The 17,375-nt window shown below is 43.1% G+C and overlaps 1 protein-coding gene across 17 annotated transcripts in view; it reads right to left on the bottom strand.

Moving 5' to 3' along the window:
- Window positions 1–16,602, bottom strand: part of YIPF1 (Yip1 domain family member 1) — a 39,750-nt gene extending 23,148 nt beyond the window's left edge. For 4 of the 17 annotated variants that reach the window (XR_008526805.1, XR_008526800.1, XR_002915966.3 and 1 more), the window contains exons 1-6: window positions 16,463–16,599; window positions 15,994–16,213; window positions 15,653–15,732; window positions 9,861–10,024; window positions 5,381–5,461; window positions 5,054–5,141 (exon numbers count right to left, since the gene is read on the bottom strand). Coding sequence is in view for 8 of the 17 variants with exons in the window: in XM_054558797.1 (XP_054414772.1) it covers window positions 5,054–5,141; window positions 5,381–5,461; window positions 9,861–10,024; window positions 15,653–15,683 (364 nt within the window). In the remaining 9 variants the exon portion in view is untranslated. 17 annotated transcript variants of the gene reach the window in all.
- Window positions 16,603–17,375: the final 773 nt, after the last annotated feature.

Raw genomic sequence — 17,375 nt, 5'->3', positions numbered from 1 at the left:
GGGAGGGTGCAAAACCTAGAGAAAGGGATGTGTAAGCTGGGATGTAAAGAAGAACAGGGTTCACCAAGTGAGGACAGAAGAGAAGAGAGGTCCATGAAGAGGGAATAGTAGGAGCAGAGACTCTGAAGTAAGAGGTACCAGTTCGAGGCCAAGCTTCAGGTCAGGAGTAGCCAGAGATTGAAGAGATGGGCCAGAGTCAGATCATGAAGGGTCTTAGAAGCCCTGCTGAGTTAGGAATTTATCTTGAGGGCAACAGGAAGCCTGTGAATTGGGCCTGGTGGCATAAGCCTGTAGTCCCAGCTACTCAGGACACTGAGGTGAGAGGGTCACTTGAGGCTAGGAGTTTGAGGCAGCAGGGAGCTATGATCATGCCTCTGAATAGCTACTGCACTCCAGCCTTGGCAACACAGCAAGACCTCATCTCAAAAAAAAAAAGTGGGGGTGGGGGGGAATGTGGTGGCTCACACCTATAATCCCAGCAATTTGGGAGGCCGAGGCAGGCAGATCACTTGAGCTCAGGAGTTCAAGACCAGCCTGGGCAACATGATAAAACCCTGTCGCTAAAATATTGATTAACTTTTTTAAAGGCAGGCTGGTATGGGAAGATATGTATACTAATGTGAAGACTTATCTAGCATTCTCTAGCTGCCCCATGCTTTAAGCTACCTAACAACTCTGGCAAGGGAACAGCTGGAGAAACAATATTTTCAGGTGGGCTGAAAGGTCCAACACCTGCCCACCCACTACCTCTATGAGGCCCAATGCTCATCCTTGGACACAAGCAAGAAAACTTTCCCAGCCCTTAGCATTTTTGTCCCTCTCCTATTATCATCCATCTCCCCTGTTTGCAACCCTTCACTGAACCTCCACTGCTTAAGGACAAAATCCTAATTCCTGAGGCTGATATAAAAGGCCCCAGGATCTGGGCTCTGTAACTTCTCCAGCTACCCCCAGTGGAAGGCTGGACTCTAGAGACATACGACACCCACTCATCCCAGGACCTGCCATGTTGCTTCATACTGCCTTCTCCCTGTTTCCTGCCAAATTCCTACTCTTATTATGGGTTGGGGGTGGGAGAGAGCCTTAATTTAGGTTGTATTTATAATTAAAATTTCATATTATGCATTTTTATATTATGAAATATTTCTAACATACAGAAAAGCACGAAGAGTAACACAAACACTGGTTACCTAGCATGTCACTTTTAAAAAATATTTTTAGGCCGGGCATGGTGGTTCACACCTATAATCCCAGCACTTTGGGAGGCCGAGGCAGGCAGACCATTTGAGGTCAGGAGTTCGAGACCAGCCTGGCCAACATGGTAAAACTCCATCTCTACTAAAAATACAAAAATTAGCTGGGCGTGGTGGCGCATGCCTGTAGTCCCAGCTACTCGGGAAGGCTGAGGCAGGAGAATCACTTGAACCCAGGACGCAGAGGTTGCAGTGAGCCGAGATTGCGCCTTTGCACTCCAGCCTGGGTGACAGAGTGAGATTCCGTCTCAAAAAATGTATATATATTTTTAATGGTATCATACTATTCATATCCTTCCACAACATGCTTTTTAAAATCATTGTGCTAAGATTTATCTATATTTATGCTTTTAGCTCTCGTTCGTTTTTATAAACTACAGAATTCCATGTATGAATATAGTAGTACAATGTATCCATTCTCCTGCTGATGGATATCTTGGTTGTTTCTAAATATTTGCTATTACAAGCAATACTGCTACAGTGAATAATATTCTTCTATATGTTGTCCCATATATATGTGAATTCCTCTAAAATTATCTACCTAGGAGTGAAACTGTTGAATTATAGGGTATGAGCATCTTCAAACTGCTCCAATTTGTGTATCAGTTACATACCCACCAGTTACATACCTACCATACAAAAGTTTCCACTGCTCCATATCCTTGACCACACTTAATATCAATGTTCATGAAATCTGACTTAGAGTATGTCACTCCTGGCTTGGTGCAGTGGCTCATGCCTGTAAGGTCAGCACTTTGGGAGGGTGAGGCAGGGGGATTGCTTGAGGCCAGGAGTTTGAGGCCACCCTGGACAACATAGTGAGACCCTGTCTCTACAAAAAATACAAACATTAGCCAGGCATGGTTGCACATGCCTGTAGTCCCAGCTACTCATGAAGATGAGGTGGGGGAGGATGGCTCGAGCCCAGGATTTTGAGGCTGCAGTGAGCCATTATCGAGCCACTGCACTCCAGCCTGGGCAACAGAGCAAGACCCAGTCTCAAAAAACAAAAAAGTATGTTACTCGTCTGTCCAAACTCTCCAATGGCTTTGCATTCAAGCAAATGCCAAAGTCCTTACTGTGACTCATGAGACCTTACCTGTCCCTCCACACTGTCTCTCTCACCTTATCTCCTTCTAGGTCCCCATGTTCACTCTCATCCAGTCCCAGTAGCCTCTTGCGGTTCTTTGAATGCACTAGGCAACCTCTTGCCTCAGGGCCTTTGCACTTGCTGATCCTTCTGTTTCAAGTGCTCTTCCCTTAGATATCTATATAAATCACTCCCAATTACTTCAGGTCATTACTCAAAATTCACCTTTTAAAATTTTCAAATTCACCCATTTATACAAACACTTCATGTCCTTCTTCTCTCTGCTCTTAAATTTTCACCTAAGCATTCATTACTAGAAAACTATATATTTTACTTTTCTTTGCTTATTGTTAAGCTCAGTAAATTACAAATTGCCTAACGGTAGAGATTTTTATGTTTTCACTGCTGTATCTCCAGTACTTAGAATAGCAAGAGCTCAATGTTTGTTGAATGAATTGAATGAATAAATGAAGACAAGCCAAACTGTATATGTTTGCTAAAATAATGAGCATAAATAATCTTATTTTACTTTTTATTTCTCTGGTTGCAGGTGGGGCTAAGCATCTTTTCATATATTTATTGGCCATTTTTTCCCGAATTGCTTGTTTTATTCTTCTAATTTGTGGGAGTTCGACATATATTCTTGTTTCTCACTGTTTGTTGGTTATATGCATTGGAAGTATGTCCCCTGGTCTGTGGTTTATTTTTTTACTTTACTTATGGTTTATTTTGTTGTGTAGAAATTTTAAGTTTTAGGTGAAATGTAGTCAAAGTTATCAATCTTTTCCTTACACTCTGTAAATTGTCATGTTTTTCTTAACTGCCTTCCTCTAACCTCCACCCACAACAAAACCTAATCCTCTCCGCTATCAAACACTTCACCTATATTGTACCTTCTTCTTTTAACCATGTCTATGAGCTAATGAGGCTACTAGTGTCACAGAAAAGAAGCAAGCCTTGGATTCAAACCCTGGCTTTGTCACGAGAGGCAGTATAGCATAGTGATGAAGAAATGGATTATGAGCTACAGTGTTGATTTGAAAATTGAGCCCAGCACTTACTAGCCGTATAATCTTAGGCAAGTTACTGGACCTCTGTGTGACTCAGTGTCCTCATCTATAAAATGGGGATAATAATAGCATCTGCCTCATAAAGTTGGATCTGTCATAAGGATTAAATGAGTTAATACAGGTACTGCCCTAATAATAGTGTCTGGCACATAATAAGCACTGTTTGTGTGTTTGCCATTATTATTGCTAACTCTGTAACTAAGAGCAAGTTATCTCCTTAATCTCAGTTTTCTCTTTTGTAAGATAAGGCTACCTTGGAGTATGGGAAATAAAATAGCATAAAATACTAAAATAGTGCTTATCTCCATGCTTGGCACTTATAAGGTATTCAACAGATGTTAGTGTTCTCTCTTCTTCCTCATTGGGGCTAGGGACCACGGCCTTATCTTTAAATCCCCAGCCTCTAGCACAGAGCCTAGCATAAAATAAGGTGCTAAAAATTGTTTGAGCACCTGCTGTGTGCCAAGGCCTCTGCCAGGCACTAAAGACACTGAGACACAGAGCCTGCCCCTCAGGATGTTCGGAGGCTACAAGTAAGAATGAATGAGACAGAGAAACCGCCCTGACAACCCTCAGATGAAAAGCATGCGCCAATGCAATGGTTTTCACACCAGGCTCCCTAGAGTCCATATTTAAAATCAACATATATCACTGCTTTACTATTTATCATTTCTGATTGAGCATATATATCAATGATCCTCACTGAGCACTGGCTTCCTCATTTGAAAAGTGGGGATACTTTGAAAGAGTTGTTGCAAGAATGAGATATGACCAAGTACACACACAGTCTTTGGTATAGCACCTGGCACACGGACGGCACTCTCTTCTCCCCTCAAACACAGGCCACTGTTGGGGCCTTTTCCTCAGGAGTACTGGGTGGACCTCTGAGTTTTTCTCAGACAGCATTAAGGTCAGGGATGACAACCATCCCCGGCCCAATCCTGTTTCAGACTTCCACTGCTGGTGACCAAATCCTAAAAGAAGCCAGCTCATCTGAGGGCAGAGCTGGAACTCAGCATATCAATGAAAAAGTGTGAGAATACCTTCTCCTCCAACATCAAATGGTCCAATCTCCACTTAGTCAAAGTGACTAAATTTGTCTCAAGTTGTAATGTCATTTGAAGAATTTTTAAAAATCATTCTTTTTATTTTTATTTTTTAGTAGAGATAGGGTCTCCTTATGTTGCCCAGGCTGGTCTCAAACTCCTGGGCTCAAGCAGTCCTCCTGCCTCGGCCTCCCAAAGTGTTGGGATTATAGGCAGGAGCCACTGTGCCAACCCAGCCTTTAGTAGAGACAGGGTCTTGCTATGTTGCCCAGACTGGTCTCAAACTCCTAGCCTCTGGCAATCCTCCCATCTTAGCCTTCCAAAGTGCTGGGATTATAGGCATGAGCCACTGCGCCCAGCCCCATTTAAAGACCTTTGAAGGATATACTAGTACTTGTAATGATGACATGGCACTAATATAACACACAATTGTATTTCTCCAAAATTATTTGCAAGGGTTGCTACTGAAGTTCAGAAGAGTCTAACAAAACATGGCATGCCCCACCAATAGTACAGTTCTCCACGTTTCCAGGCAACTCTCACACTCACCCAAGTTCAACTGAAATACGGTAAACAAAGCAGTACTACACATACCATAGAGATCTGGATTGCTGCGGATATATAACCTCACAAAATTTTTCCCGGGTATTGGCAAAAGAGATCCTTTAATTCTGTCAAAGACCTGGAAAACGACACAGCAGTAATTCTACTGAAGTTTTTTAAGTTTAATAAATTCAACTACTACAAAATTGAAACTCAGTCATTACAGCTTTTATGATAGTAGTTTCAAATGTTAATAACCTTTTACTTTTGTAAGACCATTTCCAGTATATAAAGGCTTTCACATTATTTGGTTGTTCAACCATCAAACAAACAAGTCTCCGTTACGCGTAAAAGGAAAGGTGAAATTGGTTTCCAAACCTGGTAGGTGTCCACGTCAAAGAATGTTTGGTAGTATTCAAATGTCCAGAAGGGGGAGCTTTTCTTCTGTCCAGCAAGTAACTGTCAGAAATAAAATAAAACATAATGAACACATAAGCAATTTCTTAATTCCAGCTGCATGGGGGTGCAGGAGGGATCTGATCTAATGGAAAATCAAAACATTTGAAACAATAGGCTCTTCTGCATTCAATAACCAACTCTGAAATAGCCAATTCGCAACTCTCAGCCTGATTAGAAAAACAAGCATTGGTTCTGAAGTCCACCTAAAGGGTTCAAATCCTGGCCCCTCCACTGAGGGGAGCTTTGGCAAATCACTAGACTCCTGTCAGGCTTAGTTCTCTTATCTAGATTCAATAGTATATAGAATTATGTACAATAATAAATACATATACACACATACAACACACACAGAAGGCAGTCAGTGTAAATATCTTTTCGCTTTTTTTTTTTTTTTGAGATGGCGTCACACTCTGTTTCCCAAGCTGGAGTGCAGTGGTGCAGTGATAGCTCACTGCAGCCTTGAACTCCTGGGCTCAAACAATCTTCCCACCTCAGCCTCCCAAGTAGCTGGGACTACACGCGTGCACCAGTATGCCCAGCTAATTTTTTAATTTTTGTAGAGACAGAGTCTCATTATTTTGCCCAGGCTGGTCTCAAACTCTTGGGCTCAAGTGATCCTCCCGCCTCAGCCTCCCAAAGCACTGGGATTACAAGTGTGAGCCACTGTACCCAGCAGTGTAAATATCTCTTCCTCCCCCATCCATCCACGATCCTCCCTACTATTGCCACCTGAATTCTCAAAAATCTGATATATTGACTCACTCTAATGTAAAAATATTACTACTCTGACAAAAAAAAAAATTCCAATTGAGAAGAGGCACCTGAGGAGGACCATATCTATCCCAACAACACAGCTCTTTGGTGGCAGAATGCAGGCCCAGTGCCAGGAATTGCGGCTGTCATCTTCAGATATCTGAAGGGAATTCATACAGCAAAAAGTATAGGTGAACACTGAGCTGCTTTGCAGGACAAGGGCAGGTGCTATAGGCAGATATTTTTTGTTCATTATAAAGGAAAACGGATGGCCGATTAGAAGCAGCTGTGGTCTGCAGCACTCACAGAGAGGAGTGGAAGCAGTGAATGAATTCAGCACCTTCAACTGAAATATCCAGGTTCTTGCATTGGGACTGACTAGGCAAGTGGCTCGACCCACGGAGAATGAAGAAAAGTAGGATGGGGCGATGGCTCACCCAGGAGCAGCACAGAGACAAAGGAACACCCATCCCCAACCAAGGAAAGCATTCCCCTTGAAAACCAGCATAAGACATGGATGCCCTCTCTCATCACTCCTATTCAATAGTATTAGAAGTTCTGGCCAGGGCAATCAGGGAAGAGAAACAAATAAAGGGTATTCAAATAGGAAGAGAGTAAGTCAAATCATCTTTGTTTGCAAGATGATATGTTCCTATATCTAAAAAACCCCATCATCTCAGCCCAAAAGCTTCTTAAGCTGATAAGCAACTTCAGCAAAGTCTCAGGATACAAAATCAGTGTGCAAAAATTGCTAGTATTCCTATACACCAACAACAGGCAAGCAGAGGGCCAAATTATGAATGAACTCTCATTCTTTTGTATGAATGAACTGCTACAAAAAGAATAAAATACCTAGGAATACAGCTAACAAGGGAAGTAAAGGACCTCTTCAAAGAGAACTATAAACCACTGCTCAAAGAAATAAGAGAGGACACAAACAAATGAAAAAACATTCCATGCTCATAGTTAGGAAGAATCAATATTGTGCAAATGGCACATACTGCCCAAAGTCATTTATAGATTCAATGCCACTCCCACTAAACTACCATTGACATTCTTCACGGAATTAGAAAAAAACTATTTCAAAATTCATATGGAATCAAAAGAGAGCCCAAAGAGTCAAGACAATCCTAAGCAAAAAGAACAAAGCTGGAGGCATCTTGCCACCTGACTTCAAACTAAACTACAAGGTTACAGTAACCAAAACAGCAGGGTACTGGTACAAGAACAGACACATAGACCAATGGAACAGAATAGAGAACTCAGAAATAAGAATGCACACCTACAACCATCTGATCTTTGACAAACCTGACAAAAACAAGCAATGGGGAAAGGATTCCCTATTCAATAAATAGTGCTGGGAGAACTGGCTAGCCATATGCAGAAAATTGAAACTGGACCCCTTCCTTATACCATATGCAAAAATTAACTCAAGGTGGATTAAAGACTTAAACGTAAAACACAAAACTAAAAAAACCCTAGAAGAGAATCTAGGGAATACCAGCTGGGCACGGTGGCTCACGCCTGTAATCCCAGCACTTTAGGAGGCCAAGATCGGTGGATCACGAGGTCAGGAGTTCGAGACCAGCCTGGCCAATATGGTGAAACCCCGTCTCTACTAAAAATACAAAAATTAGTTGGGCGTGGTGGCACACGCCTGTAGTCCCAGCTGCTCGGGAGGCTGAGGCAGGAGAATCGTTTGAACCCAGGAGTCGGAGGTTGCAGTGAGCCGAGATCATGCCACTGCACTCCAGCCTAGGCAACAGAGCAAGACTCCATCTCAAAAAAAAAAAAAAGAAAGTAAATCTAGGGAATACCAATCAGGACATAGGCATGGGCAAAGATTTCATGATGAAAACACCAAAACCAATTGCAACAAAAGCAAAAACTGACAAATGGGATCTAATTAAACTAAAGAGCTGCTGCACAGCAAAAGAAACTATCTTCAGAGTGAACAGACAACCTACAGAATGGGAGAAAATTTTTGTAATCTATCCATCTAACAAAGGTCTAATATCCAGAGTCTACAAAGTACTTAAGCAAATTTACAAGGAAAAAACAAACAACTCCATTAAAAAGTGGGCAAGGGACATGAACAGACACTTCTCAAAAGACATACATGTGGCCAAGAAACATATGAAAGAAAGCTCAATATCTTGATTTGAGAAATGCAAATCAAAACCACAATGAGACACCATATCATGCCAGTCAGAATGGTGATTATTAAAAAGTCAAGAAACAACAGATGCTAGTGAAGTTGCAAAGAAAAAGGAATGCTTTTACACTGTTGGTGGGAGTGTAAATTCGTTCAACCATTGTGGAAGATAGTGTGGCGATTCCTCAAAGACCTAGAGGCAGAAATACTATTTGACCCAGCAATCCCATTACTGGGTATATACCCAAAGAAATATAAATCATTCTATTATAAAGATACATGTACATATATGTTCACTGCAGCACTATTCACAATAGCAAAGATATGGAATCAACCTAAATGCCCATCAATGATAGACTGGATAAAGAAAATATGGTATATATACAACCATGGAATACTATGCAGCCATAAAAAGGAATGAGATCATGTCCTTTGCAGGGACATGGATGGAGTTGGAAGCCATTATCCTTAGCAAACTAACACAGGAACAGAAAACCAAACACCACATCTTCTCACTTGTAAGTGGGAGCTGAATGGTGAGAACACATGGACACATGGGACGGGGAGCATCAAGAAGAATAGCTAATGGATGCTGGGCTTAATACCTAGGTGATGGGGTGATCTGTGCAGCAAACCACCATGGCACACGTTTACCTATGTAACAAACCTGTACCTCCTATACATGACCCCTGAACTTAAAATAAAAGTTGAAGAAAAAAATTAAAGAAAAACATTTTCACAATTAAAGTCGACAATGGCAGCAACTGCCTTACCTGGTGGTAAACAGCCTATTCCTGGAGGTACTCAAGCAAGTGTTTTCAATCTTTCTTTCTTTTTTTTTTTTTTTTTTTCCAGAAACAGGGTCTCACTCTGTTGCCTACGCTGGAGTATAGTGGTGCAATCTCGGCTCACTGCAACCTCCACTTCCCAAGCTCAAGCAATCCTCCCACCTTAGCTTCCTGAGTAGCCGAGACTACAGGTGTGCACCACCATGCTCGACTAATATTTTGTATTTTTTGTAGAGGTAGAGTTTCACCATGTTGCCCAGGCTGGTCTCGAACTCCTGGGCTCAAATGATCTGCCCGCCTCAGCCTCCCAAAATGCTGGGATTATAGGCGTGAGCCACCACGCCTGGCTCCAAGTGTTATCTTTCCTACATAGCAAGGACAGCATCAATATCTTGGGAGAGAGGCTAAAACAGAGGGCCATGAAGGTTCTTTCCTACTCTAATATTAGAAAATATTGAGCATGGGAGTCCCACATTCCATAAGCTAGGATCTTTGCTCACTACCCCAGTGTTCCCCTCCACAAGTGTACTTACGGAAAATAATGGTCTGTTTGCCTGTTTCCCCCACCAAGGAAGAGGCCATGTGTCATTTACCTCTGAGCTGTCACTGCCTGACACTGTACCTGGCACACAGTAGACAGTGAATAAGCACATAAACAAGCTTTAAAAATTGTTTTAAAAATATCTCAAAGACAAGTTCAAACCTCAGTTTTGTCAGAGTCATCATTTCCCAGTAACTCATCATCTTCTTCTCTTCCTGAGCCTCTTGGGGATCCTGACTGATGTTTTGGGGTTTCACCAGGATCCTCAATGTTTACTGTGGTGGCATCTGGGTTTGCTGTCAGGGAGGTGGCTGCATTGCCAAATTCTGAAATCAATTAGAGCACAAGGGCCTCAGAAACCTTACCCACGCTAGAAATGCTATACTTTGAATTTAAAGACAAGCTGTCACAACCTCAATTTTGCTATAGACCTTACCTGATACAAAGGGCAAAAGCTTTGGAAAAAAAAAAATCTCATCAGGAGATCAATCTTATATAGAAAAATGACTATGAAGACAACAGAATTTGGAGTCAGACCTAGATTTTGGTCCTGGCTCAGCTAGCCACTTACTAAATACAGAAGCCTGAGTAAGTAATTAAACCTCTCTAAACCTCAGTGTTTTCATCTGTATCATGGGGAGAATAACATTTATTTTAAATAATTTTGGGAGAATTAGGAATATAACCTAAGTCTTAAACTTCTCTTCTTTGATTCAAGTCCAAAAAATTTTAATGAAAGTTATTCTTTCCAGTAAGTCTACATAGTCACTACAGAAAATATGGGAACAAAAATGAAAGTGGAATCAGCCAGCCACAGTGACTCACGCCTGTAATCCCAGCACTTTGGGAGGCCGAGGCAGGCGGATCACCTGAGGTCAGGAGTTCGAGACCAGCCTGGCCACTATGGTGAAATGCTGTCTCTACTAAAAATACAAAAATTAGCCAGGTGTAGTGGCACATGCCTTGTAATCCCAGTTACTCTGGAGGCGGTGACAGGAGAATCACTTGAACCCGGGAGGCAAAGGTTGCAGTGAGCTGAGATCACACCACTGCACTCCAGCCTGTGTGACAGAGTGAGACTATGTCTCAAAAAAAAGGAAAAAAGAAAGTAGAAATCACAGGATAAAAATCACTCTTAGGCCAGGCATGGTGGCTCATGTCTGTAATCCCAGCACTTTGGGAGGCCAAGGCAAGAGGACTGCTCGAGCCCCAAAGGTAGAGGCTGCAGTGAGCCGTGATCATGCCACTGTACTCCAGCCTGGGCAATAGAGTAAGACTTTGTCTCAAAAAAAAAAAAAAAAACCCCAAAAAAACAAAAAAACACTCTTAGTTCCACCACATAAAGGCAAACACTATTAACATTTTAGTATATTTCCTTTTCTTCACATAGTGAGATTCATGCCACTGATGATCATTCATTTATTCAACAAATATTTACTGCAGGCCCACAATGTGCCAAGTACTGATCTAGAACATGATACTATAATTAATTTTGCATTCTGCTTTGTCAAGATTATGTAAAATTGGGGATTATACACAAAAATGATTTTTCATATTATAACAGTCTCTTAAAATGATCACTTATGTGACTGCATAATATTCCATCAATGAAGGTTTTCTTACAAATACAAAAGGAGTGTCTGTGTAGAAAAAGCTTTTTGGGAGGCAGCCTTAAGATGAACACCTATCAGTGTGATCACTAGGTCAACAGGGTGCAAACCATTTTCAAGGCTCCTGAACCATGTTACCAAACTGCTTTCCAAAAGAACCTTACCTACTTGTGTCCACCAGCAGTGATTGGGACTTCCTGTCTCTGAATATCCTAACATACTTTATTTCAGCTGCTCTTGAATAAAATTCAGGGCAGCTCTGAACCTTTGAAGGCCAAAGGAAGAGTGCCAGCAGGGCACCATTATAACACTACAAGCAGGGCACCAGTCCTGGCAGTAGGACAAATGAGTTCATTCTTACTGCCTCTCAACTATATGAGCAGTTTTATGGAGAACACTAAAGTGACTGAAATTAATCAGGTAGCTAATATGCAACAATTACTGAAGCCTCAATTGGCAATGTTTGGGTAGTTTAAGCAACATGAGGTTCTGGAGTGAGATGGTCCTTTGTTCAAGGTAAGACTCTTAATACTCAGTAGCTCCATGACCTTGAGCAAATTACTCCATGGCTCTGAGTCTCTGTTTCTTCAATTATAAAACATAGATAATACCTACCCCACAAAGAGATTTTGAGGATGATGAAATAATAACTATCATTACAGGTACCTCTTATTGATTGTATAGGGCAATGACATTTAAAAAGATAGTCACAACTTTGCTGGAGGGAATTAGACCAAGGAAGATATACTTAAGTCTCACAGTTAAAAAGCAGTAGTTAAAATAACTAGAAAAGTATAACTGAAGCTGGGCGTGGTGGCACACACAAGCTGGTGGTCCCAGCTACTTGGGACGCTGAGGCAGGAGACTCGCTTGAACCCAGGAGGCGGAGGTTGCAGTGAGCCGAGATCACGCCACTGCACTCCAGCCTGGCAACAGAGTGAGACTCTGTCTCACAAAAAAAGGAAGAAAAGTATAACTGGGCTGGATGCAGTGGCTCACGCCTGTAATCCCAGCACTTTGGGAGGCTGAGGCAAGCAGATCACTTGAGGTCAGGAGTTCGAGACCAGGCTGGCCAACATGGTAAAACCCATCTCTACTAAAAACATAAAAATTAGCTAGGCATGTTGGTGGACACCTGTAATCCCAGCTACTCAGGAGGGTGAGGCACAAGAATCACTTGAAATGGGAGGTGAAGGATGCAATGACCCGCGATCACGTCACTGCACTCCAGCCTGGGTGACAGAGCGAGACTCCGTCTCAAAAAAAAAAAAAAAAAGAAGAGAGAAAGAGAAACAGTATAATTGGATTGTTTGTAATACAAAGGATAAATGCTTGAAGTGATGGACACCCTGTTTACCCTGATGCAATTACTACACATTACATGCCTGTATCAAAATATATGAGTGTACCCTGTAAGTATACATACCTACTACGTACCCATGAAAATTAAAAAATTTTTAAAAAGCAGTAGTTTACCAGGGGGAAGGAATGCCAGAAGGGGGAACAGACAGTACCACTTTAGAAGCACAATGGTCAAAAAGGCCCCAAGGAAGGCGATAACTCCTCTAGTTGTTGGGATCAGGAAAGGTTTCTTGGAGAAGATACCATATGAGAAGGATGGCCAGAGGTGCTGGGGATGGCATCTCATGCAAAGGGAAGGAGATGAGCAAGACCCAGAAGATGGAAAGTGTGTCCCATGATGGAGGGACAGTGACGGCATAGTTTGACTGGAGTGTGGGTTGCATGCACCCCTAACATGACGACTCTTCACACAGTCTGCTCTGTGCTGGTTATTCTTGTCCATCTCAGCTCCTTGAGCATAAAACTGGTATGTGTCTTATTTCTGCCACCAACATTCTCTGCTTTTACATCCTGGCATATCCTAAGCTAGTTTCAGCCTCTGCTCCTTTCCTGAAACAATGCCTTTCACCTGAAGGCTTCTGACCTCTACTTTTTCATCCAATACTACCGTTCCTCCCCGGAGAAGCCTTTCATGACCCACCCCCCACCACCCCACCCCCAGCATCCTGTGTGCTTTTCTAAAGACCCAAGTCCTTAACACAGTTGATAAAGCCCTGGGTGATTTGTCACCTGCCTCCTCCTAAGCATCACCTTGTGTCAGCTTTCCCCACCATCTGTGATCTGGAACACAAGTGTTCTCCCAATCCTTTAGGAAAAAATTAAACTTCCTCACTCCACAGGGACTTTTGCAAGGGCCACTGTCTTTGAACTTTCTTGCACTGCACTCCTAGATAGGATGGCTGAGGAGGGTCTCTCTAATGAGGAGAGATTTGAACAGAGCAAAGGAGCAAGCCATAAGGCTATCTGAAGGGAGAATGTCCCACACAGAAAGATGGCACAAACATCCCAAGCTGTGAATGTACTTGGTGCATAGGAAGAACCGTGACAGCCCATGCGGCTTGGGCAGAGACAGAAAGGACGAGAGCAGCAGATGAAATCAGATGGATGGAGGCTGCATCATATAGGGGCCTCCTAAGCCACAGTAAGGGCTCTGGCTTTTTCGTTTTTGTGTGTGTTTGTTTGTTTATGTTTGAGATGGAGTCTCGCTCTGTCGCCCAGGCTGGAGCGCAGTGGTGCGATCTCGGTTCACTGCAACCTCTGGGTTTGAGCAATTCTCCTGCCTCAGCCTCCAGAGTAGCTGGGACTACAGGTGTGCACCACCATGCCCAGCTAATTTTTGTACTTTTAGTGGAGACAGGGTTTCACCATGTTGGCCAGGCTGGTCTCGAACTCCTGACCTCAGGTGATCTGCCCTCCTCGGCCTCCCAAAGTGCTGGGATTACAGGTGTGAGCCACCGCACCTGGCCTGGCTTTTTCTTCTAGTGAGATGGGAGCTACTGGAAGGTTCTGAAAGAATGACATGATCTGCTTGAGTTTTAGAAGGACTACTCTGCCTGCAAAATACAGACTGTAGAGGGGTAAGGGAGGAAGCAGAAAGACCAGAAGGAAGGTAAGGGCTATAATTCAGAAAAAAGGTGACAGTGACCTTGAGCATGGTGAGAGTAGTGGTGGAGGTGGTCAGATGCTAGATGAATTTTGAAGACGAAGTTGACAGTATTTGCAAACTGAAGTGGATTTCTAGTACTTGCAAATGAAATAGATTTATCTTTAAACAGTGTATCTCTTCCTTAGATAACAGAGACAGCATAAGCTGTGATACCAGACTGGATGGGTTCAAATCCTGATTTTATCCCTTACTAACTGTGTGACCATTAGGCAAATTATTTTTCTGTGCCTCAGTCTCCTCATTAATAAAACAGGGGAATAAAGTAACTATTTCATAAAGTTGACATAAGGATTATCTGTACAGCATTTAGAACAGTGCCTGACATATAGTAAATGTTAGCTAAGGTGTTAATAAAACAAGTAAGTGGGCCAGGCATGGTGGCTCATGCCTGTAATCCCAGCACTTTGGAAGGCCAAGGCGGGTGGATCACAAGCTCAGAAGTTTGAGACCAGCCTGGCCAATATGGTGAAGCCCCGTCTCTACTAAAAATACAAAAATTAGCCGGGTGTGTTGACGGGCACCTGTAGTTCCAGCTACTCAGAAGGCTGAAGCAGGAGAATCGTCTGAACCCGGGAGGCAGAGGTTGCAGCAAGCCAAGATCGAGCCACTGCACTCCAGCCTGGGCAACAGAGAGAGACTCCATCAAAACAAACAAACAAACAAGTAATCAATCCCTAGCCTAAGTCAGGCTCTGGGTTATGAGTTCTAATATCTCCTTGAACTTTTCCTCCAGCACTTTCATAGTTTGTAGGTATATATTTAAATGATCATTTAATAAATACATGTCTCCCTCACTAGACTGAGAGCTTCACTAGGAAACTATTTTGTTCACTCTTCTATCCCTGATAACTAGAACAATTGCCCAGTTCCTGGTCACAACCAGGAGATATTTACTGATTCAATGAGGGATTGATCTGATCACATTTCATCCTAATGATCTTTTTACATTTTTATCTACTCCACCAGTGGATAAACTTCTTCATCTTTTTATCTCCAGTATCTTGTACGGTTCTAAGCACAAAGTAAGTGCTCAATAAATGTTTTCTGAACTAAAACAGGAACTGTATAAGCATTTTCTGTAATCACTGTACTAAATTTATGATACTTGTTACCAATCTGAAAGGTTATCTGGCAAAAAAAACAAAAACAAAAACAGCTGGTGTGGACAAACAGGAAACACCTGGATGTGGCCAACAGCCACCAAGATGTTTGAAATAATATCCTTCAATGTGTGAGGCAGTATAGCAATGAAAATACTTGCTGTGACTGTGGAAATAGTGATCATAAATATAAAGGTGGGCACCCAACTGATATACCTTCAAATTGCAAGTCATCTACTGCTGCCATTCGGCCAGTGAGTCTTCTCCCAATTATGAGGAAGAAAATTTGCAGGGGTCTAAAAGAAAAAAATAGGTAAACGTAATAGGATGACAGTATAAAGTATCTGCAAACAAATCTTATGCCAGTATTAGAAATGGTATCACTTTCCCTTGCCTCCCTTTTCAGTGGGGTTTAATAGGTTTATATAAACATAACTACTAAGCATCAGGTATTATTAAATATTAAAACTGTAACAAAGAAACTAACCCCGGGGGTCCAAAGGTTCCAATTCAACCTTATTTGGTTGTGTATGTACCAGGAATGAATCTCAACTCACTGTGTGAATGTTTAGAGACCAGGTGCAGCCTAGAGATGTAACGATGAGGAAGGAGAGGCTGAGGTTTGAAAGAGGTGATGGGGACAGTGAAGAACAAAGGCAGTTCAGCCTAGCCAGTGGTTAACGGCACAGGCTCTGGGGTCAGACAGAGCTGGGTTTGATTCCCGATTCTGCTGCTTCTCTGCTGTGTGCGCGCTCCTCGCGGCCTCAGTTTCCTCATCTGTAAAATGGGTGCATAACGGTACCTAGTCACACAGTGCGGGGGTCATTAAATGGGAGTGCGTGTAAGGAGGCTAGCGCGGAGTCAGGCAATTAGTAGGCAATGGGGTGTCGGCGACCCTGCAGCCCGGGACACCGCGAAGCAGAGGCAGTGTTTCAGGGAGAGGAGCTGGGCCGCGGCGGCCCGGGCGGGCAGGAGATCCTGAATCCCCTTAGCCTCGTACTGGTCCCGCAAACCCGGCAGCCTCACCTCGCGGGGTTAGGTGTCCCCCAGGTCCCGGGAAGGCTCAGGCCTCAGTTGCTCCGCGCCGGTTTCGGTCCAGCCCAGTTGCCGGAAGCCGGAGGTCCGGGGGGCGGAACCTCTCCGCCTCCTCCGGGAAGAGCCCCGCCTCCTTAAAGAGACAGCAGCTCCCAGAGACACCTGCGTGCTGCGGCGCGCAGAGCCCGCTCCCTCCCGCCCTTCTCCCGAGGGTGAGCCTCGGGTTCTTAAAGAGACAGGCGAGGGCGGAGTGGTGGGGTCACTGAGTGTGACTACTTGAGCTGGTCTTGCTCCAGGGAACGTAGAAAATTCTCGAGTTTAGGGTTTTCTTACTGTGTGTTTATACCTCTTTTCCTAAGGAAATATAAAATCGGTTGATGAAAGACGATTGTGAAAGAAAAAATAAGTCACCCGCGTCACCAGTCCCTCAGTTTCTTTTGGCCATAAAAATTTCACTGGTGAGAAAGTACATGATGAGTCAATTACATTCTGAATGAGTGATCGAAAGCGCGATGTCTGTTCGTATGAGCACCCCCAGTAAGTGAGCACTTGGAAAGGCTTTACATCTAATAATAGCCATATATAGTGTATTTTTTTCCCAAGATTATCATGATCAGGCTTTGTACATGCAGAATCTCTAATTCTCAGAACAATCCTGCTATCTTGGGGTGATTATCCTCATTTTACAAAGAGAAAGCTGAGGCTTAGAGCATGTGCAGGGCACTTTTGGTTGAGTATGTACCAGGAATGAATCTCAGTTCATGAATTCAGCTGTGCTAGTATATCAGCCACCTCTTATGTCCCATTTCAGATCATCTTGGCCTCACCTGCTGCTTATTTCACCGCCACTCATCTTATTCCAGCGTCAGCAGATATAACCTGGGTGAGCTTTGCCTCCAGTCTA

The sequence above is a fragment of the Pongo abelii genome, chromosome 1 (genome assembly GCF_028885655.2).
Source record: "Pongo abelii isolate AG06213 chromosome 1, NHGRI_mPonAbe1-v2.0_pri, whole genome shotgun sequence".
NCBI lineage: Eukaryota > Metazoa > Chordata > Mammalia > Primates > Hominidae > Pongo > Pongo abelii.
Note: the sequence above shows the minus strand (reverse complement) of the source record. Positions and strands in the feature narration are given on the sequence as shown.